The sequence below is a fragment of the Haliotis asinina genome, chromosome 7, assembly GCF_037392515.1.
Source record: "Haliotis asinina isolate JCU_RB_2024 chromosome 7, JCU_Hal_asi_v2, whole genome shotgun sequence".
NCBI lineage: Eukaryota > Metazoa > Mollusca > Gastropoda > Lepetellida > Haliotidae > Haliotis > Haliotis asinina.
Genome location: NC_090286.1, coordinates 658,917 through 682,376, shown reverse-complemented (window position 1 = coordinate 682,376; position 23,460 = coordinate 658,917). Strand labels below are relative to the sequence as shown.

General features: G+C 41.2%; 3 protein-coding genes across 5 annotated transcripts; 1 reads left to right on the top strand and 2 right to left on the bottom strand.

Moving 5' to 3' along the window:
• Nucleotides 1–617: 617 nt before the first annotated feature.
• LOC137291169 (phosphatidylinositol-glycan biosynthesis class W protein-like) lies at nt 618–10,237 on the bottom strand. Of its 3 annotated transcripts, XM_067822460.1 has the most exons (8): nt 10,172–10,237; nt 9,741–9,994; nt 8,805–9,218; nt 8,117–8,273; nt 7,694–7,938; nt 2,862–3,003; nt 1,578–1,659; nt 618–935 (listed from the first exon to the last, which is right to left on the bottom strand). In XM_067822460.1, the coding sequence occupies exons 2-8, from the start codon at nt 9,908–9,910 to the stop codon at nt 691–693; spliced, it is 1,455 nt and encodes a 484-aa protein (XP_067678561.1). In that variant the 5' UTR covers nt 9,911–9,994; nt 10,172–10,237; the 3' UTR covers nt 618–690. The 3 variants fall into 3 exon arrangements, with proteins under 3 accessions (XP_067678561.1, XP_067678562.1, XP_067678563.1); XM_067822461.1 differs by lacking the exon at nt 10,172–10,237 and having other exon boundaries at nt 9,741–10,016; XM_067822462.1 differs by lacking the exon at nt 10,172–10,237 and having other exon boundaries at nt 618–932; nt 9,741–10,016.
• Nucleotides 10,217–14,520, top strand: LOC137291170 (required for excision 1-B domain-containing protein-like). The gene is made up of 5 exons (XM_067822463.1): nt 10,217–10,258; nt 10,627–10,721; nt 12,061–12,265; nt 13,236–13,324; nt 13,922–14,520. The coding sequence occupies exons 1-5, from the start codon at nt 10,253–10,255 to the stop codon at nt 14,013–14,015; spliced, it is 489 nt and encodes a 162-aa protein (XP_067678564.1). The 5' UTR covers nt 10,217–10,252; the 3' UTR covers nt 14,016–14,520.
• A 3,374-nt stretch (nt 14,521–17,894) lies between these two features.
• LOC137291171 (transcription factor BTF3 homolog 4-like) lies at nt 17,895–23,310 on the bottom strand. Its single transcript, XM_067822464.1, has 7 exons — nt 23,220–23,310; nt 21,978–22,044; nt 21,608–21,721; nt 20,485–20,593; nt 18,814–18,903; nt 18,475–18,534; nt 17,895–18,215 (listed from the first exon to the last, which is right to left on the bottom strand). The coding sequence occupies exons 2-7, from the start codon at nt 22,038–22,040 to the stop codon at nt 18,169–18,171; spliced, it is 483 nt and encodes a 160-aa protein (XP_067678565.1). The 5' UTR covers nt 22,041–22,044; nt 23,220–23,310; the 3' UTR covers nt 17,895–18,168.
• Between the last annotated feature and the right edge of the window lie 150 nt (nt 23,311–23,460).

The window sequence follows — 23,460 nt, the reverse complement described above, 5'->3', positions numbered from 1 at the left end:
ATGCAATGGATGCCCACCCAACGTTCCCCACTTCACAAATTACGGGTAGCTCCAAGACGAGAATGACAAGTACAAGTTGTCACATGATCAGCTGAGACCTCTGCACGATCAAGATGATTGACAGGTGTCTATGGCGGGGGCAGAGGTCAGGTGGTCAGAGGCCAGGAAGATTTGATTCCACTTAGCTGACAGCACATTTCCACACATGTTCGAAATGAGGAAGAGAGAGGCATAACATGAGATAGGATAAGTATATAAATATACAATTTATAGTTAAAATTTCCAATTTTGTATGTTGTTTCTCCTGGAGAGTTTGAGTGAGTTAGTTGGTTTGTGAAGCGCTGGGGAACTAGAATGGAAAGGGTTGGGCTATCAGTACAGCAATGTACAGAGGACATCCATGACATCCCATGTGGTTGGATTACATCATGTTGTGGCAGCTGGGAAGGGAAAGTACAGGTGACTTCTGATGAAATCACAGGAGCCATGTGCACACAAATGGAGAATCATGATCACGTCTGACCCTAAGATGATCAGATTCTGTCACTAGCAAGGAAGCTACTGTGCACGTACCTGTGCCACCTGAACATTGGTACATATAACAGACATCAGAATGCTTAAAAATGTTTGTGATTTTATTGTAAAATCTTGGTAGAGAAATAACAATTCAAAACAAAATAAAACGTTTTCCTACCAAAACCTGGTGGAGATTTTTCTCCTGTACAGCAGCATGATAAGACCAGAGAGTATGCTGATGTAAGCGCTAATGATGGTGACAGCTAAGGAGGGAGGGATATACAGAGTCTGGATGGACATGTTGACCAGCCCGGTCAGGAGGTTAGCAGCCAGGAAGTACAGCAGACCATTGTAGTTCATGGCCGACAGAAGACAAGTACTGCTCAGGTCATCTGCAAACTTCTTGTTCTCACATCCTTCTGGAAAATGTCACAAGGGGTAATGTTATAGTGAAAAAATGCAAGCTGAAGTGCACTGGGGTAATGTGATCAGAGGAAGGGGTAAGTTGGAGAGTACTGGGGTGATGTCATCGGGGAGAGGGTGTAAGCTGGAGAGTACTGGGGTGATGTCATCAGGGGAGAAGGTGTAAGCTGGAGAGTGTAGGGGCAATGTGATCAGAGGAAGGTGTAAGCTGGAGAGTGTAGGGGCAATGTGATCAGAGGAAGGTGTAAGCTGGAGAGTGTAGCGGCAATGTGATCAGAGGAAGGTGTAAGCTGGAGAGTACTGGGGTGATGTCATCGGGGAGAAGGTGTAAGCTGGAGAGTACTGGGGTGATGTCATCGGGGGGAAGGTGTAAGCTGGAGAGTACTGGGGTAATGTGATCGGGTGTAGCTCTGAGCTGGAGAGTACTGTCGTAATGTGATTATGGAAGGTGCTAGTTGAGAGTACTGGGGTAGATCTGCAACTGCTGAGAGTATTTACAGTATCACAGAGATAACTGACAGGCGAAATTACAGGCCACACAGACAAAATCAGCTTTAAAATCCACTTAGTAACCATTCCATAGCTCATACATTGGTCATACGGGCTTCCTTAAACAAAGGCTATGAGAAGACCTTCACCTCTTGGATGCAAAGACTGGATGCAGGTCACAGTGATGTCTCCTGCCAAGTTAACAGCCAGCAGTTGGAAGGAGAGTGCAATCTGAAATTTGTCACGGAAGAAGTAATGGAAGATAACACCCAGGCCACCAGCAAAAACATGCATGACAGCATTCCCCCATTTCAGCAGGAAGGCTGTAGCCTTGAGGAACCCCACATGCTGATTTACTTCATACAAAAAGTCCTCTGTCATCTGCGACCTCTAATAAGAAGAAATGTTTCGGCTAAATGACCTTGACACTGTTTTCCAATACACATGTGATATTCATTCAAGTTTTACTTTCAATATGGGTCAAGTTTATCCATTGAATGCTGATGGTTGATGCGTACTATATTCCATCTTTAAACAGTGAACACTTTTTGAGGTGTCAGTAACTGAGACATATATGACCTTGAGAGTGAGTCTGACCTTCAGCAGGAGTTTTAAGTACTTCAAGGACATTCAAAAGGACTATACAGCATATATACTATACATCATGTCCTTTCATGGCTTTTAATGTGAAAACAAGAGAACAGTGTGTACAAGTGATTGAACTGTACTAAAGTGACTATGACTCATATCAATATAGACTTGTCACATACAGAAGCATTTTAATTCTTGTAAATTTGAAAGCCACAAGATACCTGAGACAATAACAATATCTGTAATAAGTGCATTCCACACACAATGACATCCCTCAAGAAGAATGAACTTGAACTTATATGTAAGCCATTCACAACCATGTCAGATTACGGCCCGAGGAAGCCATGTATCAAGTTCCACTGACATATGGTTACTGCTTCTGGAGTTCTCATTTATATGTACACTGTTCAAGCCATTGCAGGTCAGTGTGTCAACCTTAAAGCTTAAAGCATCTCCATTTACATGGTCCGTGAACACTCCAGGAGAAGAAACCCAGTATCTGACAAAGTTGACACAGATAACAGTAACATTGCTGTCCCAAGTGTGGCATCTATGGGTGATAGTTAACATAGTTAATGAAAATTGTTTACACTAACGATAAAACACTATCACCTACAAGTGTGGCAAATCTTACAGCTGAGAAAATTTCTAATTTGACTCTCAGCAGTAAAGTATGAAAGCAAGACGAATTATCATATCTTCAAACTTTGAATGATGAGTGCAGCCCAGTGGGCGAGTGCCTGTTATGCTTTAACTTTCTATGAGTCACACAGTTTTGGTTAGATGTGTTTTCATGAAATGTAAATAACAGCTGCACAATCCATAACTGAAGACATGCTTACCATCCATAAAAAGTAAGGTGCATTTGCCAGTCTGCGTGAGATGGGCTGCACAGCGTAGCTGACTATCCCAAGTGCCATCCATAAGAGCAGTGACATGGTGATGAACACGGAGAGAACTAACACCCACTCCCGCACACTGTGTCTGGAAGTAAGATGATGAACCTGTGACATGGTGATGAACACAGAGACAACTAACACCCACTCCCGCACACTGTGTCTGGAAGTAAGATGATGAACCTGTGACATGGTGATGAACACAGAGACAACTAACACCTACTCCCGCACACTGTGTCTGGAAGTAAGAAGAAGAACCAGTGACATGGTGATGAACACAGAGACAACTAACACCCACTCCCACACACTGTGTCTGGAAGTAAGAAGATGAACCAGTGACATGGTGATGAACACAGAGACAACTAACACCCACTCCCACACACTGTGTCTGGAAGTAAGAAGATGAACCAGTGACATGGTGATGAACACAGAGACAACTAACACCCACTCCCGCACACTGTGTCTGGAAGTAAGAAGATGAACCAGTGACATGGTGATGAACACAGAGACAACTAACACCCACTCCCGCACACTGTGTCTGGAAGTAAGATGATGAACCAGTGACATGGTGATGAACACAGAGACAACTAACACCCACTCCCGCACACTGTGTCTGGAAGCAAGATGATGAACCTGTGACATGGTGATGAACACAGAGACAACTAACACCCACTCCCGCACACTGTGTCTGGAAGTAAGAAGATGAACCTGTGACATGGTGATGAACACAGAGACAACTAACACCCACTCCCACACACTGTGTCTGGAAGTAAGAAGATGAACCAGTGACATGGTGATGAACACAGAGACAACTAACACCCACTCCCGCACACTGTGTCTGGAAGTAAGATGATGAACCTGTGACATGGTGATGAACACAGAGACAACTAACACCCACTCCCGCACACTGTGTCTGGAAGTAAGAAGATGAACCAGTGACATGGTGATGAACACAGAGACAACTAACACCCACTCCCGCACACTGTGTCTGGAAGTAAGATGATGAACCTGTGACATGGTGATGAACACAGAGACAACTAACACCCACTCCCACACACTGTGTCTGGAAGTAAGAAGATGAACCTGTGACATGGTGATGAACACAGAGACAACTAACACCCACTCCCGCACACTGTGTCTGGAAGTAAGAAGATGAACCAGTGACATGGTGATGAACACAGAGACAACTAACACCCACTCCCGCACACTGTGTCTGGAAGTAAGATGATGAACCTGTGACATGGTGATGAACACAGAGACAACTAACACCCACTCCCGCACACTGTGTCTGGAAGTAAGATGATGAACCTGTGACATGGTGATGAACACAGAGACAACTAACACCCACTCCCGCACACTGTGTCTGGAAGTAAGAGGATGAACCTGTGACATGGTGATACACACAGAGACAACTAACACCTACTCCCGCACACTGTGTCTGGAAGTAAGAAGATGAACCTGTGACATGGTGATGAACACAGAGACAACTAACACCCACTCCCGCACACTGTGTCTGGAAGTAAGAAGATGAACCTGTGACATGGTGATGAACACAGAGACAACTAACACCCACTCCCGCACACTGTGTCTGGAAGTAAGATGATGAACCTGTGACATGGTGATGAACACAGAGACAACTAACACCTACTCCCGCACACTGTGTCTGGAAGTAAGAAGAAGAACCTGTGACATGGTGATGAACACAGAGACAACTTACACCCACTCCCACACACTGTGTCTGGAAGTAAGATGATGAACCTGTGACATGGTGATGAACACAGAGACAACTAACACCCACTCCCACACACTGTGTCTGGAAGTAAGAAGATGAACCTGTGACATGGTGATGAACACAGAGACAACTAACACCCACTCCCGCACACTGTGTCTGGAAGTAAGATGATGAACCTGTGACATGGTGATGAACACAGAGACAACTAACACCCACTCCCACACACTGTGTCTGGAAGTAAGAAGATGAACCTGTGACATGGTGATGAACACAGAGACAACTAACACCCACTCCCGCACACTGTGTCTGGAAGTAAGATGATGAACCTGTGACATGGTGATGAACACAGAGACAACTAACACCCACTCCCGCACACTGTGTCTGGAAGTAAGAAGATGAACCTGTGACATGGTGATGAACACAGAGACAACTAACACCCACTCCCGCACACTGTGTCTGGAAGTAAGAAGATGAACCTGTGACATGGTGATGAACACAGAGACAACTAACACCCACTCCCGCACACTGTGTCTGGAAGTAAGAGGATGAACCTGTGACATGGTGATACACACAGAGACAACTAACACCTACTCCCGCACACTGTGTCTGGAAGTAAGATGATGAACCTGTGACATGGTGATGAACACAGAGACAACTAACACCTACTCCCGCACACTGTGTCTGGAAGTAAGAAGAAGAACCTGTGACATGGTGATGAACACAGAGACAACTAACACCCACTCCCGCACACTGTGTCTGGAAGTAAGATGATGAACCTGTGACATGGTGATGAACACAGAGACAACTAACACCCACTCCCGCACACTGTGTCTGGAAGTAAGATGATGAACCTGTGACATGGTGATGAACACAGAGACAACTAACACCCACTCCCGCACACTGTGTCTGGAAGTAAGAAGATGAACCAGTGACATGGTGATGAACACAGAGACAACTAACACCCACTCCCGCACACTGTGTCTGGAAGTAAGATGATGAACCTGTGACATGGTGATGAACACAGAGACAACTAACACCCACTCCCGCACACTGTGTCTGGAAGTAAGATGATGAACCTGTGACATGGTGATACACACAGAGACAACTAACACCTACTCCCGCACACTGTGTCTGGAAGTAAGATGATGAACCTGTGACATGGTGATGAACACAGAGACAACTAACACCCACTCCCGCACACTGTGTCTGGAAGTAAGATGATGAACCTGTGACATGGTGATGAACACAGAGACAACTAACACCCACTCCCACACACTGTGTCTGGAAGTAAGAAGATGAACCTGTGACATGGTGATGAACACAGAGACAACTAACACCCACTCCCGCACACTGTGTCTGGAAGTAAGATGATGAACCTGTGACATGGTGATGAACACAGAGACAACTAACACCCACTCCCACACACTGTGTCTGGAAGTAAGAAGATGAACCTGTGACATGGTGATGAACACAGAGACAACTAACACCCACTCCCGCACACTGTGTCTGGAAGTAAGAAGATGAACCTGTGACATGGTGATGAACACAGAGACAACTAACACCCACTCCCGCACACTGTGTCTGGAAGTAAGATGATGAACCTGTGACATGGTGATGAACACAGAGACAACTAACACCCACTCCCGCACACTGTGTCTGGAAGTAAGAAGATGAACCAGTGACATGGTGATGAACACAGAGACAACTAACACCCACTCCCGCACACTGTGTCTGGAAGTAAGATGATGAACCTGTGACATGGTGATGAACACAGAGACAACTAACACCCACTCCCGCACACTGTGTCTGGAAGTAAGAAGATGAACCTGTGACATGGTGATGAACACAGAGACAACTAACACCCACTCCCGCACACTGTGTCTGGAAGTAAGAAGATGAACCTGTGACATGGTGATGAACACAGAGACAACTAACACCTACTCCCGCACACTGTGTCTGGAAGTAAGAAGATGAACCTGTGACATGGTGATACACACAGAGACAACTAACACCTACTCCCGCACACTGTGTCTGAAAGTAAGAGGATGAACCTGTGACATGGTGATACACACAGAGACAACTAACACCTACTCCCGCACACTGTGTCTGGAAGTAAGAAGATGAACCTGTGACATGGTGATACACACAGAGACAACTAACACCTACTCCCGCACACTGTGTCTGGAAGTAAGAAGATGAACCTGTGACATGGTGATACACACAGAGACAACTAACACCCACTCCCGCACACTGTGTCTGGAAGTAAGAAGATGAACCTGTGACATGGTGATACACACAGAGACAACTAACACCTACTCCCGCACACTGTGTCTGGAAGTAAGAAGATGAACCTGTGACATGGTGATACACACAGAGACAACTAACACCTACTCCCGCACACTGTGTCTGGAAGTAAGATGATGAACCTGTGACATGGTGATACACACAGAGACAACTAACACCCACTCCCACACACTGTGTCTGGAAGTAAGAGGATGAACCTGTGACATGGTGATGAACACGGAGAGAACTAACACCTACTCCCGCACACTGTGTCTGGAAGTAAGAAGATGAACCTGTGACATGGTGCCTCATACAGGGAATCAATGCATCACCAATTATATGACCTAGTATGCAAATTTCTTTTCATTGGAAATGTAAAAGCTACATGTTTATTTGACAAGGTTTGACTGTCCTAGATGGTTATCAACTGTTACAACTGTCTGACCAATCTGCTACTTGTATCAACACACTCAATACATCTTTTGTGAGCAGCACAAAATGAGCAGAAACTGCTCTTGCAATCTGACGCCAATGAGAAAATGGAATACTGAGAAAGTTCATCATGTATGCATCTCTTGTCGAAGCTTCTTTATGATAAGTTAGTTGATAACACTAGAAATGTTTGAGCCTTGACAACAGGTTTCAGTGAGGGTATAGGTGGTAACTGCGCGACTAGACTATCAGTGTGACATTCAAATAACACAATTTTTCCCTATGTCTGTGTTACAAATGTATCAATATATTACAAGGTTGACAATTTCACCTTTTTCTAAATATATAGCGTCCAATCTCCACCCCTGCGAAGTATATAGCAAGGTAGCCGATACAAGAGAACAATCCCTCCCTGTTGGCGTCGAGTAGTCCCACCCGTGTTCCACGCCCATCAGCCCCATGCAGTATGTAGGTGGTGAGACTGGTGAGGCTGTACTGATACCCAGCAGCTATCATGATGGACAGGATTCCGCTTAATTGCACAGGGAATACTGACAGAATCACAGTTGATATAACCTGGCAACAGATCAATAGTTAAAAATTGTTACTGACACATGTTAATGAGTTTAAAACCTGCAAATGCTAACCTTGTAAAATGGTCAAGCTTAACAAAGCAAACATGTCAGAGCGTGAAAGGTTACATAGGTAATCCAAATCAATGAAAGTGACATCACTCTCTGTTGACAGCCATTACCTTGACAGCAGCCAGGGTGAGAAAGAAGTTCCAGTGAACTCCGTACTCTGACACATGTTCTTGGTAGTCAGTTTTCTTCACAGCAAGCAGTCGTAGAGCTCCAATCACCACCAGTGGCATGCTGGATTTGACAGCTTGCACCATGGCCAGCACAGGGCTTGTAGAGCACAACAACAAACAACATATTTCATCATCTTTTATATCACATCTTGGACACAATTACATTTCTTGGCAAATGCAGAAAATATTGAGCATTTGTGAAACTGCTCTGAGTTACATTCTTTACTTTGGTCCTTACAATTCAACAATGAATCAGTTTGACAGGGCTGTGATGTTGTTTTACAAAATCAAATTCCACAGGACACAAAAGTGAGTGAGTGAGTTTAGTTTTACGCCGCTTTTAGCAATATTCCAGCGATATCACAGCAGGGGACACCAGAAAGTGGGCCTCACACATTGTGGGGAATCGAACCTGGGTCTTCGGCGTGACGAGCGAACGCTTTAACCACTAGGCTACCCCACCGCCCCTGGACACAAAAAATGTCCACCACAAAATATGCACCGAGGAAAATGAAATTGGCTGATGTTGGTTTAAAAAAAAGACATTTGTTCATTCTCATCAGATCTCATCAGATCTCCAGAGTAGCAAATATCAGTCATCACAATAAATATACTGATTTATCCTTACCTTTTACAGCTTGTCTTTCCCCGGGCTTCAGGTGACACAACTGCATTTAAAACAACAAACAACCCAACTCCTGTATCCATCAAACCAGTTCCGTATATCTCAGTTTTAGCAAATCGCCTTGGAAATACAGTAAAGTCAACAGCCAGTATGGTTAGTGCAGTTCCCAGAAGCGTTTGACCTCGGAGATAGGATAGGAATGGACGTCGGTTACCCATTTCCAGATTCAGGAATTGTTTTACAAGTGACCAGTATCTGTGTGTGTTTTTTGACTGTATATGCCTTGTTACAATGAGAGCAAACATGCCTGTGGCAATGGTGAAGAGGGAGACGAGGATGGTGAAGTCTGTGAAGTTGAGGATGGTGATGCTGAGAAGCAAGGGGGCAATGATGATGAACATATTCAGCATAATCAACCTGAAAAATATTATACAGATACATCAAGTGTTGTTAATAAAATAGACAACCCAAGAACATAGCTTTGAGTGAGTGAGTGTGTGTCGGTGCTTGTGTCTGTGTGTGTCACTGTGTGTGCTTGTGTGCCTCTTTTTTGTTCTGTTGAGGTAGGAAGGGAGGTGTCAGCAATTTTGTACACATGCACTAGGGAGCTAGGGGTGTCAGCACTTCTGTACATTTAAACATTAAAATAATATGCACTCAAAATAGGGACGAGTTGGGGGCTGATTTTGTACATAACTTGCATGGGGTGGGTGGGTAATGACCTTTATTTTGTTTACTCCCATCGTCAATCTAAAGTTGATGAAAAAATAAAATCTGGTGTAGATATCTACTTGTATACACAAGTTTAAACAAGTTTGTCCTGCACAGTTATTATATTCGGTCTACGAGATAGTTTGTCCTGCTTTACAAAATAGTCACAAAAGTGGTTTCAGATAAACAGCTAATGCTGAACCGCAAAAGCTGTTGTTTGGCCATTACCATGGTTGGGTGAAGTCGCTCACGAAGAGACAGAACAGATCACGAACCAGAGTAGAACCGACTGGGATTAACGTCAGTACAGACACTTCCACCAATGACGTCCCATTCAAACCTGTCATAAATTCCTCGTGTATCTGCTTGTAAGACACATTGGAAACTGGCACACCCATGCTTCAAGCAACACACTTTTTACTTAAACTTCACTAGTTTATTCTCCCTACTTCCTGTTTCATGGGCGCGGCCATCTTGGTTGACTGAAAAGAGATACTGCAGTACCTGTATTCAATAAATGTACAGAAATACAAGACAAAATATTTGTGTTTCATTCCTTGTTTTCAGATATATTAACAATTCGCTAACATGACATTAATGCGTTCTCATTAAAAGTAATAAATATATCACAATTTGCAAATGAGGACAAAGATAAATACACGTAGTCACAGTAATCATATATCGTTTCAGTGATAACCAAAGAAGGGCAGATAACTGTAAATGACACAGCAATTAGAAGGATGGAGGTAATTGTCGTATCATCATTTCACAAAATGAATGTTTTGTGGAAATGGAACCCTATGCACTCTCAGATGAACAAAAACAATGATTTCATATCATCATTGTGGCTAGAACGAAACAAAGAACTTGTTTTACATTTCTGACTAAACGTGAGGCTCATGTCACTCTACGAAAATATGATGCTACCCGGGTTTGAAAAATTGCATCTGCGCGAATGTGTTTGTGAATATGCGGACACGTGTGTATGACTGCATGTGCATGTGCGCACGTGTGCACGGTTACACATTCCACAGTTATTCTAAACTACGAAATACGAAATTGTAGTTTTACATCAACTGTAGTTGTGTATGATTGCTGATTTTTGTTCTTCCAGGTTGATGAGTCACCCACATCAAGTCCCCGCTTGATGCTGAAAAGATTCTATGATTTGCAAGCAGAACGAGTCCAGACATATATATTATTTGATGAGTATGTTCCTTGAGCCTGTCAAAGAAAATCATTTTCAGTTGAAAGAGAATTATTATTAAAGGTCACATGCAACGTAAAATACAACTTTGCAGATTCTGATACCTTTCGGTATGCACTTACCGCAACAAATCATCAAAAGTGAATCAAAAGCGCAGTGAATAGGTTCGCGGAGCTTCAAACAGAATGCATGCCCGAAGTATGAGGTCCTGAGCAGTAGTCTAATCTCTAAACAAGTAAATAATCTACTCGTTACACAAAAACTTGTTGATTGTGGTAAGCAGCCTCTGTCACAGAGAAAGCTCAATGTCTGGTAAAATATTGACCTGTCTGCCTTCCTGTCTACTAAAGACAATGTGCAATACACAGCTTCAGTCATTGACCCCATGCAATTTGAACTTAACACCTATCAGGCTATACACCATAAACAAAATAAACTGGTTTATGACTCGTGCACCCAAGTCCTGTCTCTGCCACATTATGTAATTAGGCAGGGGTGATACTTCCACACATGACATGTTTTTATGTCTGTGGGTTGCAAACAAACTACATCCATTTTTCTCAGATGACTGGATCTGACAGAAACTGGTGCAAACTCTGGTTAGTTTCAAGTCCTGCTTCGTACTTGGACGAATGACACGTCGTAGTTCAACAGCCACGCAGTAGTTCTACTGAGCTGATTTTTTATTGGATCGAACGCAAACTCAGTGAATATGTATTTACAAAACCCAACATCTCTATGTACATTCTTTATGGATAACAACTTCTAGTGTATACGATTTTGTTTGACAACGGTAAATGAATCCACACTGAAATGACGCGTCAAGTACAATAAAAGAAGTTGTTACCCATGAAGAATTTTACATGCTTCTGAAATGCTCATCAAACAGATCATCTTCTGTACACACAATGAACCTTGAGTAGTATCAGCAAATAAACCAGCCAGTCGGAAGCCGTCGTTACACTTGAGTGCACGCACACCTGCTACGACTGGGTTCAGTCTCCCGAGTCCTTCGTTTCGAGGAAAGTAAGCCCAAGTACAAAATATTGCACTTTTGAATCACGATTGTTCCTTATAATTTTGTTTATTTGTTTATTTTACAAGCAGTGATGTATAATATATGTCATGAATAAGTGATAATTGTGTTTTAATTATGTTTGATTTTTTGGTTGCATGTGACCTTTAACAAATAATGAGTTCAGTAATCTCTTTCAAACCAGATTGGAAGAAACTCATTAACTGAGAAGATAGCAATTAATACTGAGAAGATAACAATTAACTGTTTCTCAAAATGAACTTGAATAAGCTGAACAATATTTGAGGGTATAATTGTATGTTAAGGGGTTTCCAGGCATATCTGAAAGGAGCTCCAAACTACAACTTCAACATGTACAGACAGCTGGTACACGAGATCACAGAGACCTTCCAGAAGATCTCCCAGGATGTCATTAGGGTGAAAGACTCTTTGGCCAATGTTTGTAACTTGAACCAGATTGCCAACATACTGGACCAGGTGCAGGAGGAGGAGAGAAACAAGCTAGAACTGGTAATGCATGTACCAGCATATGAATGAGAGAGAGAGATGTGTAGGTGTCAGTGTTTGACCGCCTGCACCTGTTAGAAACAAGCTAGAACTGGTAATGCATGTACCAGCATATGAATGAGAGAGAGAGAGATGTGTAGGTGTCAGTGTTTGTCCACCTGCACCTGTTAGAAACAAGCTAGAACTGGTAATGCATGTACCAGCATATGAATGAGAGAGAGAGATGTGTAGGTGTCAGTGTTTGACCACCTGCACCTGTTAGAAACAAGCTAGAACTGGTAATGCATGTACCAGCATATGAATGAGAGAGAGAGATGTGTAGGTGTCAGTGTTTGACCACCTGCACCTGTTAGAAACAAGCTAGAACTGGTAATGCATGTACCAGCATATGAATGAGAGAGAGAGATGTGTAGGTGTCAGTGTTTGACCACCTGCACCTGTTAACATCAAACCAATAAAAACATAATGAATTACTTTGTCCATAGTGCCATACTGTTCAAACAAAATCAAGCAAAGCCTGTGGCATACAGGGGAGTTTATTTGTTTGATTGGTGTTGATATTCCTACGCCAAAGCACTGACGTACAAGGAAGTGTACTGTAATAATACTGTAATACTGTACTGTAATATGATGGATCATGCATGATTCCCGAACATTAATGAAGAAAACATTTCATTTGAAACCTGACAGATAATTTACTGAAGGCCACAGGACACATATTTGAAACTGCTTGCCCGATACAATAACAGCTGCTCCTTGAGGCCCACAGTTATTTCAAACGCTGGTGGGTGTGAGTGAGTGAGGCATCTCCTTGTGCTTGTTATCTCTGTACACTGCTAAACCGAGATAGATGTGTGATCTCCCTGTACATAGGGTTCATAGATAGGTAGATAGTTTACTCCTCAGTGTGTCAGGTATGTTGTAGATACATATATAGGTGGATAGTCTACTCAGTGTGATGTCTATTTTGCAGACAGCTCGTCTCCAGATTGCCCAGCAGAATGCTATCGACCATCCGGCAGACGAATGCTACAAAGCAGAAATAGTGGAGCTGAAGCAAAAGTAAGATGACATTTTACACTTTGACATGTCCTATGTGAAATGTATACTTTTGCTCAAAGCAGTGAATGCTGTTCAGCTGACTTAAAGGAGATCTAGTGGTACTGCGTGACAAGTATTAGATGAGCCACGACCTGACAAATGACCCCAACTTGCCTATATGTGAATGTCCTCCAGAACATTCCATTTGTAACAAGGGGGAAACAGGTTATCGTCTAAATATTGAAAAGTTCAATTTCCTTGTGCGAATCGTGTTGTGATAGTGTTTTACTGAACTAAATCGCTCTATGAGACAGGTGTTTAACAGTAGCGGTATTGATTTCATGCCACGGTCAGCATGCACATGCTTAATCGCCTGTCTACCTGTAGCAACCAAATGTATTTGTCCAGATAACTTGCCCCGCCTGCTTGTCACAAACCTGTTGACTGCACTGGCTCATCTCATACTTGTCAAGCAATAGAATAGGTTCCCAGTATGGTGTAGGAAATGTCCAATAATAGTTTGGTCATACATGTTCCCTGGCAAATGTTGTGATGGTTTGTTGCTCATGCTACTTAGTGGATTTCCAAGGTTTAGTAACTGGCTCATGTTTTTTCCAGAGTGGGTGAAAGAATACAGAATATCAATGAGTACTTAGAGGAACTGAAGTATGAGTCTGAGAATCTCTACACAGACGAGGAGGAGGAGAGGTAGCATCAAGAATCCATGCAGTGATGGAAATATAGATGAACCAGTGAAAGACTTGGCTGCAGTTGATGCTGACAACATTGCTAGTGTTGCAACTGCGTCACTTCCCCCTGGACTTTTGACATTCATGTTATCAAGTGAAGATCAACAAACTTAACACATCATTACAGGATTCAAGTGGGAGGAAAACGTTATCTTGATGTGAGGGTTGTTATGTTACTGACTTATGTATGGTGTTCCTGACTTATACATTGTTGTGGTGCTATCTCAGGGCCATGTTGGTTAACACGGTTTTCTATGTATGAAAGATGAGACTGAAGCCACCCTTCATATATAATGTAATCCAGCAAAGTGGAGCAAAGTTAACATCATTTTCATATAGGATCATTATTTTAAGCTTAAAGGTCACATGCAAACAAAAAATCAAACATAATTAACACACAATTATCACTTATTCATGGCATTTAATATACATTGCTGCTTGTTAAAAAACAAATAGACAAAATTATAAGCGTACAATCGCAATTCAAAAGTGCAATATTTTGTACTTGGGCTTACTCCCCTCGAAATGAAGCCCTCGGGAGACCGAACCCAGTCATAGTGGGTGGCTGTGCACTCAAGAGTAACGACGACTTCTGACTGACTGGCTGGTTCATATGCTGATACGCTGAGGGCTCATTGTGTGTACAGAAAGATGATCCGTTTGATGGGCCTTTTAGAAGTATGGCTAGTCACAAGAAAGTAAGATTCTTTATGGATAACAACTTCTTTTATTGTACTTGATGCATTGTTTCAGTATGGATTCATATACCATTGTCAAACAAAATCATTTACACTAGAAGAAGTTGTTATCCATAGAGAATGTATATAGAGATGTTGGGTTTTGTAAATAGACGTTCTCTGAATTTGAGTTTGATCAAATCAAAAATTATCTCAGCAGAGATGGTGAACTACTGCATGACTGGAAAGTGTCATTCGTTCAAGTACAAAGCAGGACTTGAAACTGACAAGAGTTTGCACCAGTTTCCGTCAAAATCAAGTCATCCGAAAAAATGGCTGTAGTTTGCAACCCACAGGCATAAAAACATGTCATGTGTACAAGTATCACACCTGCCTAATTACATAATGTGGCAGAGACAGGACTCGGGTGCACGAGTCATAAATCAATTTATTTTGTTTATGACGTATAGCCTGATAGGTGTTAAGTTCAAATTGAATGTGGTCAATGACTGAAGCTGTCTATTGTATATAGTCTTTAGCAGACAGGCAGGCAGACATGTGAGTGTCAGTAAACTAGACATTGAGCTTTCTCTGTGACATAGGCTGCTTACCACATCAACAACTTTTTATGTAGCGAGTAGATTATTTACTTGTTTGTGTACACAACCAAGATTAGACTACTGCTCACGACCTCCGAGCATGCATACTGTTTGAAGCACCGTAAACCTATTCACTGCGCATGCGTTATGGGCGCAGTGCAGCACAGCTGTTGAAACCAGTTTTCCCCCCAGTGCTGGGGGAAATTTAGTGAATCGTTTGAACTCCGATTTCACGGGCTGTTTTTTCCATCGCGTATTTTTCAACTTTAAAGACTGAATTAGCACTTTTCATGATTTGTTTTGGTAAGTGCATACCTAAAGGTATCAGAATCTGCAAAGTTGTGTTTTACGTTGCATGTGACCTTTAACATTGTATTAGCATCATTAAGCAATGGTGATACTGATGCAACAAATACAGATACTATGCCTTCAAAGAACTCGTATTGTTTGTATTTTATTCCTGCCGAGACAAACAAGAGAGGGATATCATTAGCAATGATCCATCTCACAGGGTATATAGTCACCAGTTTCAATAGTTGTTTTTCATAAAAACAAGTACCATTGAGCAGAGTCACACACTTGCTTTAACAGAGATGGAACAGAGTGTTGGACCGACAGCAGGCAAAATCCGTCATAAATGTTTGGCTTGTAGATTTCTAAACGCTGCTCACTCGTGAGATCAGATGAACAAATGGCTACTGGCATAGAGCGTTCACAAACTGTTTCAGCGGGATGGGCCCTGAGTGTGCCACAGGGAGACAGGGTGGCCTAGTTGTTAATCATGCAGAAGACCCAGGTTCGATTCCTAAACATGGGTTAATGTCTGAAGCCCACTTCTAGTGTACACCTGGTGTGTTATTACATGAGGTGCAAGTGGGAAGCTACAACCAATGTAACCAAGTTTATAGCTGCTGCCCACCCTACTGTGAACAGGTTTGTTTTACTGGTAGTGTTTGGTGGCATATCTCAAAGGTAAATGTAATCATGTATTGTTTTCCCATATGATCTTGCTGGCTGTCGGTATTAAGGGTTGGCCACACTGACAAGTCAGTCATTGTGAGGATTTGTGAATTATCCCTCGAGCAAAATTTCATTTCTCACACTTGCATGCATAAATGATCACAAAGAAGGCAGTCACAAAACATTTAATCTAATGTTTGATTTTTTTATATCTGGTGCAAAGTCTGTTTTCTTCATATAGCACATCCAAATATTGGTCCCTGGGTTGATCTGGAGAGCAATTTATGACCAACTTCATTAACTGGTGAGTCATGTATGCTACTCAAAAGTTAAAGTGCACACATTACTTTTTAAAGCTAGAATAAGGTTTCAAACAATTTCTGTGTGGTATGTTTTCATGTCACTAGCAATATTGCAGAGGTATCATGGGTGAAGGACACCCAACATGGGTTTCACAAATCGTGTCCATGATGGAAATCTAATCTGCTTGTTTGCATGCTAAAGCTTTCTCAACAAGGCAACTCCACCACCTACTGTTGGCAAGTTCGTAAGAAATGCATTGGGTCACAATTATTAGTTAAAAGAAGTTGGGGGGGGGTGCGCTCCAGTGCAGTGTGTTCCTCTAGCCTGCGAATACTGAACTTCAGGAAGCAACAATCTTTGGCCATATGTCTCAGTGTCCTGTCTCAATTCACAAAGAAATGTCAGTGACTCCCAGAACATCCCTCATTCTGTGCCTACTTCAACAGACTCCCAGAACATCCTTCATTCTGTGCTTACTTCAACACACTGACTCACAGAACATCTTCGAAGTCCTGTGACTACTTCAACACTGACGCCAGAACATCACAAGTTTCATCATCCTGAGAATACTTAACACTGACAAAAATTAAACTCTGATAATCAAACTGTCCTACTCTGAAATGCTTCTCCTTGATAGCACTAGTGGTTCTGTCTTTTCCATTCATAGTTGAGATATAACTAGGACTAAAACTATATACTGTAAATCACAAATTTTTTGCGTCATATTTTTGCGAGTAGCGACCAACATGTTTTTACATTGCGAGTAGCGACAGACGTTTTTACATCACAATATTTATTCGATTTGCCTAATTCTCAAAAAATAGTTTAGTTTGAGTTTCAAAGCTTACTTGCATCTGAAAGTTTTATCTGAAGTAAATCCAATCACATATTAAAGTTTGCCACTAATCTTCAACACCATTCAGTGGAGTACTTCCGCATGTATGCAATCAGTGATGTTTTCCTAAAAACAACACTTGCTGCATAGGCCAGATAAGCTTAAAACAGTTCAAAGGGATTAAATTAAATGGAATGACATGTGAGTATGAGTAATACTAGTAATCAGTCATTCTTCATGTTGTTGTCATTGCTTAATATTGTCTAGATCTATTGTTAATTGTATGAACTGGTGAACAATAAATTGAAGATAGGACAGGTTGTTTGCTGATTATTCATTGCATTCTACCAGCAAATTGCGTCATGATATTTTTGAGAGCTCAAGTCATTCGCAATTTTCACAAAAAATATCCTGCTCACAAAATTTAATGATTTACAGTATTTATGCAATCAACAACAAATACATGTATTAAGAATATGGCTTTTATTCCAGTATGTCAGCTCTTGAATCAAGTGCAATTGATTATACCACAAACAGTTGGTAAAATGTGACAGTCGCACATAATTCAAGTGCTCCCGATGCATAAGCTTCACAAGTAAGACAAGAGAACTATAAGAAAACAGAACATTGATGAAGGTCTTATAGATTTACATATGCACTGTACACGTGGCCTGATGCCTCGACTGTCGGGATTTAGGAGCACTCAAAATGAAAGTTGGTTCACAGGCAGCCAGGCCAGTCCTCACACACCTTCACCCTTAGATGGTTCATCAAAATTTTCAACAAGATCTAAAATGGAAAGGAATTTGGAAATTAGTCACCTCGCATATATGGTGCATACACCTAATACTGAAAATGGCTTGATTGTGTTTCATAAAAAAACAAAATAAATGAGGGGAGAAAAATGCACAATGCAATGATATCGAGACATACATTTTAAGCTAATTTCTATATTGGCATTTGAGACAATCAAATGTTGGCAATTATAATTCTACAGATAGGAATCAGAAAGTTAAACCCAAGTTTGCAACTGCAACTGCGGCCTCACCTGGGACATCATCATCATCGTCGATTTCTCCCGTTGAGGTCTTCCCTCCCTCTCCAGCAGCTGAAACGAAACAAAAGCAGTCTCAGATTACCAACACATTATTAAATGTTTGCGATCTCTTTGTTCGAAGGTCATCAATGTTGACAGAAACCAATGTCTGAAGACACTAGGACCTTATCCATGAAAGCATAATCCATTGTGGGATTCTGAATAATGAGGGGCTCAAGGTTTAGGTCCAGGCCCTAAAATGGAACAGGAATAAACATTTGTTTCCACGAATAATGAAATTACAGGATTATATACTTCGAGGAAAGCATTCTTGAAACTTACGATACTGACCATTTGCTACAGTTGACGCCAGTTTCTTCAGGCTACTTAAACTCTCAGCGCCGAGCTGGTTGAGAATACCTGGCAGCATTTCAGCTATTTCTGCAATGGGGAACATTTACATGTATGCACATCTCACTGCCCGTCACACAGGTAAATAACTCGGCACCATTCCAACTTCTGCACCATGACAGTGTCATGAAATCTGTGCCACAATGGTTTCAGATTCAACAAATGAGTTAAAATGAAATCTTATAAATTAATTTTCCAGTTATGTGGGTTTGTTTTAATGAAATGGTTTTGGTGGATAACAATTTAGAACATGCATGAAAAACGGATACTGATACACGTTCAAGGCATTTTTCCATGTTGCTGTAGCAATATGTCATATATCTGTTCCTGATTAATATAGTGTATGTTTTCTGGTTTAAGCGACATTCCAGCCCTAAATAGATTGAGTCTGTAAAAGTCATAGATCTAGTCTTGGCAAGTGACTGACATTATAGGGATCTACTAACACACGAGTGTACTGACAGTGAACACCTATCTCTTGACTCATCAACTGACATGAGCATGGACCTACACACGAGTGTACTGACAGTGATCACATGACTATCTCTTGACTCATCAACTGACATGAGCTTGGACCTACACACAAGTGTACTGACAGTGAACACCTGACTATCTCTTGACTCATCAACTGACATGAGCATGGACCTACACACAAGTGTACTGACAGTGAACACCTGACTATCTCTTGACTCATCAACTGACGTGAGCATGGACCTACACACGAGTGTACTGACAGTGATCACATGACTATCTCTTGACTCATCAGCTGACATGAGCTTGGACCTACACACGAGTGTACTGACTGAACACCTATCTCTTGACTCATCAACTGACGTGAGCATGGACCTACACACAAGTGTACTGACAGTGAACACCTGACTATCTCTTGACTCAACTGACGTGAGCATGGACCTACACACAAGTGTACTGACAGTGAACACCTGACTATCTCTTGACTCATCAACTGACGTGAGCATGGACCAACACACGAGTGTACTGACAGTGATCACATGACTATCTCTTGACTCATCAACTGACGTGAGCATGGACCTACACACAAGTGTACTGACAGTGAACACCTGACTATCTCTTGACTCAACTGACGTGAGCATGGACCTACACACAAGTGTACTGACAGTGAACACCTGACTATCTCTTGACTCATCAACTGATGTGGGCATGGACCTACACACGAGTGCACTGACAGTGAACACCTGACTATCTCTTGACTCATCAACTACTGACTATCTCATACTTCAGTTCTTAAATGAAAAAGTCAGACAGATGATATTGGAAAAAGAAATATTCCGAGTAATTTTATATGTCAGCTGGACAAACAGTAGAGGTGAGCCAAAAACACTGTTGCCAATGCAAAAACACATCAAACATTCAAATAACACTGACACCTGTAATTTTCTCTATCTTGGGCTTCCCATATCTGGCCTGTCATTAAGAGCATTTATTCTAAGCTCAATATGCTGTCTATAAGTGTTAATTTAGCATATATTACACCTTTCACCTACATTTGTTACTTATCGTTTTAGACTAAAAACAAATTTGTATACAGTGTCCTGAAATATCAAACATGGAATGACATATGTAACATGTTACGTTTATTTTCTGCATGTCCGGTGATTGCAAATGTGTTGGCAGCGAGTGAAGCCTGAACCTTGGGGTTGTTGAAGTGGATCACATTCCCATCATCTTTGATCATATTAACCTGCAAACACACCACAATCCATGTATAAGCGACTTTTATCTTAATGTCAACTAATTATGGCTTTGCATCAACCCACATCTGGACAAACAAGGTGAATGAAGTAGATGCTTTGAGTGAACAGACACCCAAAGATCTGACAAGTGTACACTGAGAACCTGAGTCCCAGCCAGGACCCAATGATGAGCCAGCAAGGGTAAGAAAGCTAGTTTTCGTCCATGCCAGCGCTGTTCACATAACACTGTCCTATGAAAAACAGTTCGGATGAGGAAAGCACACTGGTTGCCAATAGCAGCAATCCAAGTGTTGAATCTTATAATCTCCTTGCCATGGGCAATTGGCTTATAATCTTAGATAAATCTCTAAAGTCTAAATCTCTACATTTAGGCAATGAATTAGGCCCATAAATTACATTCCCAAGTTCAGATTTCTGTGAGATTGAATTATCCAGCATGACATGCAATTTTCATTTTGCCACAATATAATCTTGAGTTGATATACACAAACTTTACATCAAACTGAAGATGGGATTAATAGCATACATTACCATTCATTAGGATCCTTACAGGATCCAGTCTGTACTATAGCTGGGTGGACAGCATCTCTCAGTTTCTATCATTTCTAACTTCCTACAGAGAGCTTCACTGGACTTTAATGCTCATGAAGTTATGATAAGGAATGCGTCTAAGATAACAGTAATCAGGTCGACAGTAAGCCCTACTGGTATAGCTGCCAAAAGCCTGTTGTAAAAAGATGTAACTGTTTTAGGCCTCATTTGGGGACGACTGGATGGGAGTATGTTAAAACTGATACGAGTTCCGCCTGTAACCCCCGAATGAAATGTATCATATTTATTAGGATTATTTCGAGGTTTTGGGGCCGTAGGGTTTGGGTAAGGATGTGATTTAGGTTTAGGGGAGCGGTTAGTGTTGCGGAGTTTGATAAATAAACATTGGTTATTTATTGTAGAGTGATAAAATAAAACGGGGGTTACAGGCGGAAACCCCCGATACCAACCTCTTCAATTCCTGGAATAACATTAACAGATAGCTTCTTTAAAGAGCTCTGTAACTTTTTGTCATCAGTTGTTGCTGTTCTGTGAATAACCTTCTTTTTCCTCCTTGCTGTTCCCTGAGAAAATAGAATGATTATGAAATACCTAGATTGTGAATTGTATTTTCTTTCCCCAATAACACCTTCCTGAGCATGTTACTGTAAACATTTCCAGCAATGAGATAATCATGCATGTATAAATGTAACAGCTGTGCAATGACTCACTTAGCATGAAATGTTCATATTGATTCCTGTCACCATAAATGCTACTCAGAAAAACATTATGTTGTGCCCTGTCTGCAAAGATAAATACTTCAGCAACGGTCAACCTTACCTTCCCACCAATTCGAACAGCATCGGCCTTAGCCTGTAAAGCTTTTAGCTTCTCTGGATTCATGTTCCTGAAGGAAGCAAACCTAATTATCATCTTTCATTGAGTCATGTTTTTCAGCAATTCTACAATTCAGTTAAATGATTTTTTTTCATATACCTACTCTATTATTCCTATCAGGTTTTACTCTTTCTTACTATCAAGCAAAGCAGATGCCCAATAACTCATACTTCACCCCGAGTCTTACAGAAAACAAAGCGGTAAACAGGTTTGTCTGGGTCATTGTAATCCCTACAATGGCAATTTTTACTTATGCTATCAAACACATTCTCTCCGGTACATGTAACAATATTGTAATATTACAGTGTTAAACAAGAGGTTACACATACTAATCAAAACAAGTCCATACAAGAAAGGTCATAATAAACAATAACATAAAAGAAAAACATGTAACTGTTAAATAATTCCCTGACCTCAAACAATTAACTAGAAAAGATTATGGAAAAATAAAAAAGGTACCAAAATGTGGCTGCTACATTACACTGTCAAGCAATGACCTTATATGGTAAAGTTTGTATCATGCTGCTATGGAAATGGCAGTACATAACAACAGCTACTGTTAACTTAATTAAGTTTCTGATACAGGATAAATATGAGAGAGAAATGTAAAGTAGTAGTGATTGAGTACATGGTACAACCAAATGTTGAGCAGAATATGTGGGACTGATTACCAAATTATCCGATAAAAAAAAGTAACCCCACCACCCAACCATACGAGAGTAAAACGTATAAACAAATGATATCATAATAAAACTCGTATGGCATACTGATGCTCTGTCATGCTAGAATAAATGGCTGCAATATTTCCTGAATATAGACTATAGTCAAAAGCCTGTTTCTAAATATAACTTCAATGTATACAAGTTTCATGTTTCAGTTGAAAAACATGTCATTTGTATTTAAACGTTACCATACTTACTGAATTTGAATCATTGCTGAGCCGATTCTATTCCCCAATTCTGACAGAGGCGTGTATGTCATTCCATTTCAGGCAAGCATGCTCATGTTTATGTTGACCCGAAAAACACGACCCACGAGGAAAAGCATGGTGCTTGCTACACTTCCCTAGTTTCATCAATGATATGATTGCAACAATTTTAGACCTGTTGTTATTGATAACAAATACGATCAAAAGTGAAATATGTCAGTATCATCACTGCTGAGAAGCAATATACGTATAAATACCTCAACAATGCGGGACAGATTCAATCCCACGAGGTCCTTATGATGGCCGCTGTGAAAGAGGTCTTGACGTCATGACTTTTTGGGTAGAGTGATTAATACTCTAAATGCATACTTTCAGGAACTTTTACTTTTACTACCCACTAAATACATAACCACATACATCAATTTATGTAATATCCATTTCTAGTTTTATTACACATGTAATATCAATTTTGAAAACATATTCCGTTTATGCTAAAAA

Excerpts from the sequence above, each read along its gene's own strand:
- LOC137291169 (XM_067822460.1), bottom strand. The coding sequence starts at position 9,910 with ATGGGTGTGCCAGTTTCCAATGTGTCTTACAAGCAGATACACGAGGAA. Across the intron at positions 9,219-9,740 it reads AGCGACTTCACCCAACCATG|GTTGATTATGCTGAATATGT; the intron begins GTAATGGCCAAA and ends AATATTTTTCAG. Across the intron at positions 1,660-2,861 it reads CACCTTACTTTTTATGGATG|ATTGCACTCTCCTTCCAACT; the intron begins GTAAGCATGTCT and ends GACAAATTTCAG.
- LOC137291170 (XM_067822463.1), top strand. Across the intron at positions 12,266-13,235 it reads AGAGAAACAAGCTAGAACTG|ACAGCTCGTCTCCAGATTGC; the intron begins GTAATGCATGTA and ends TCTATTTTGCAG. Across the intron at positions 13,325-13,921 it reads ATAGTGGAGCTGAAGCAAAA|AGTGGGTGAAAGAATACAGA; the intron begins GTAAGATGACAT and ends TGTTTTTTCCAG.
- LOC137291171 (XM_067822464.1), bottom strand. The coding sequence starts at position 22,040 with ATGAATCCAGAGAAGCTAAAAGCTTTACAGGCTAAGGCCGATGCTGTT. Across the intron at positions 18,904-20,484 it reads CGGACATGCAGAAAATAAAC|AAATAGCTGAAATGCTGCCA; the intron begins GTAACATGTTAC and ends TCCCCATTGCAG. Across the intron at positions 18,535-18,813 it reads GGCGTCAACTGTAGCAAATG|CTGCTGGAGAGGGAGGGAAG; the intron begins GTCAGTATCGTA and ends GTTTCGTTTCAG.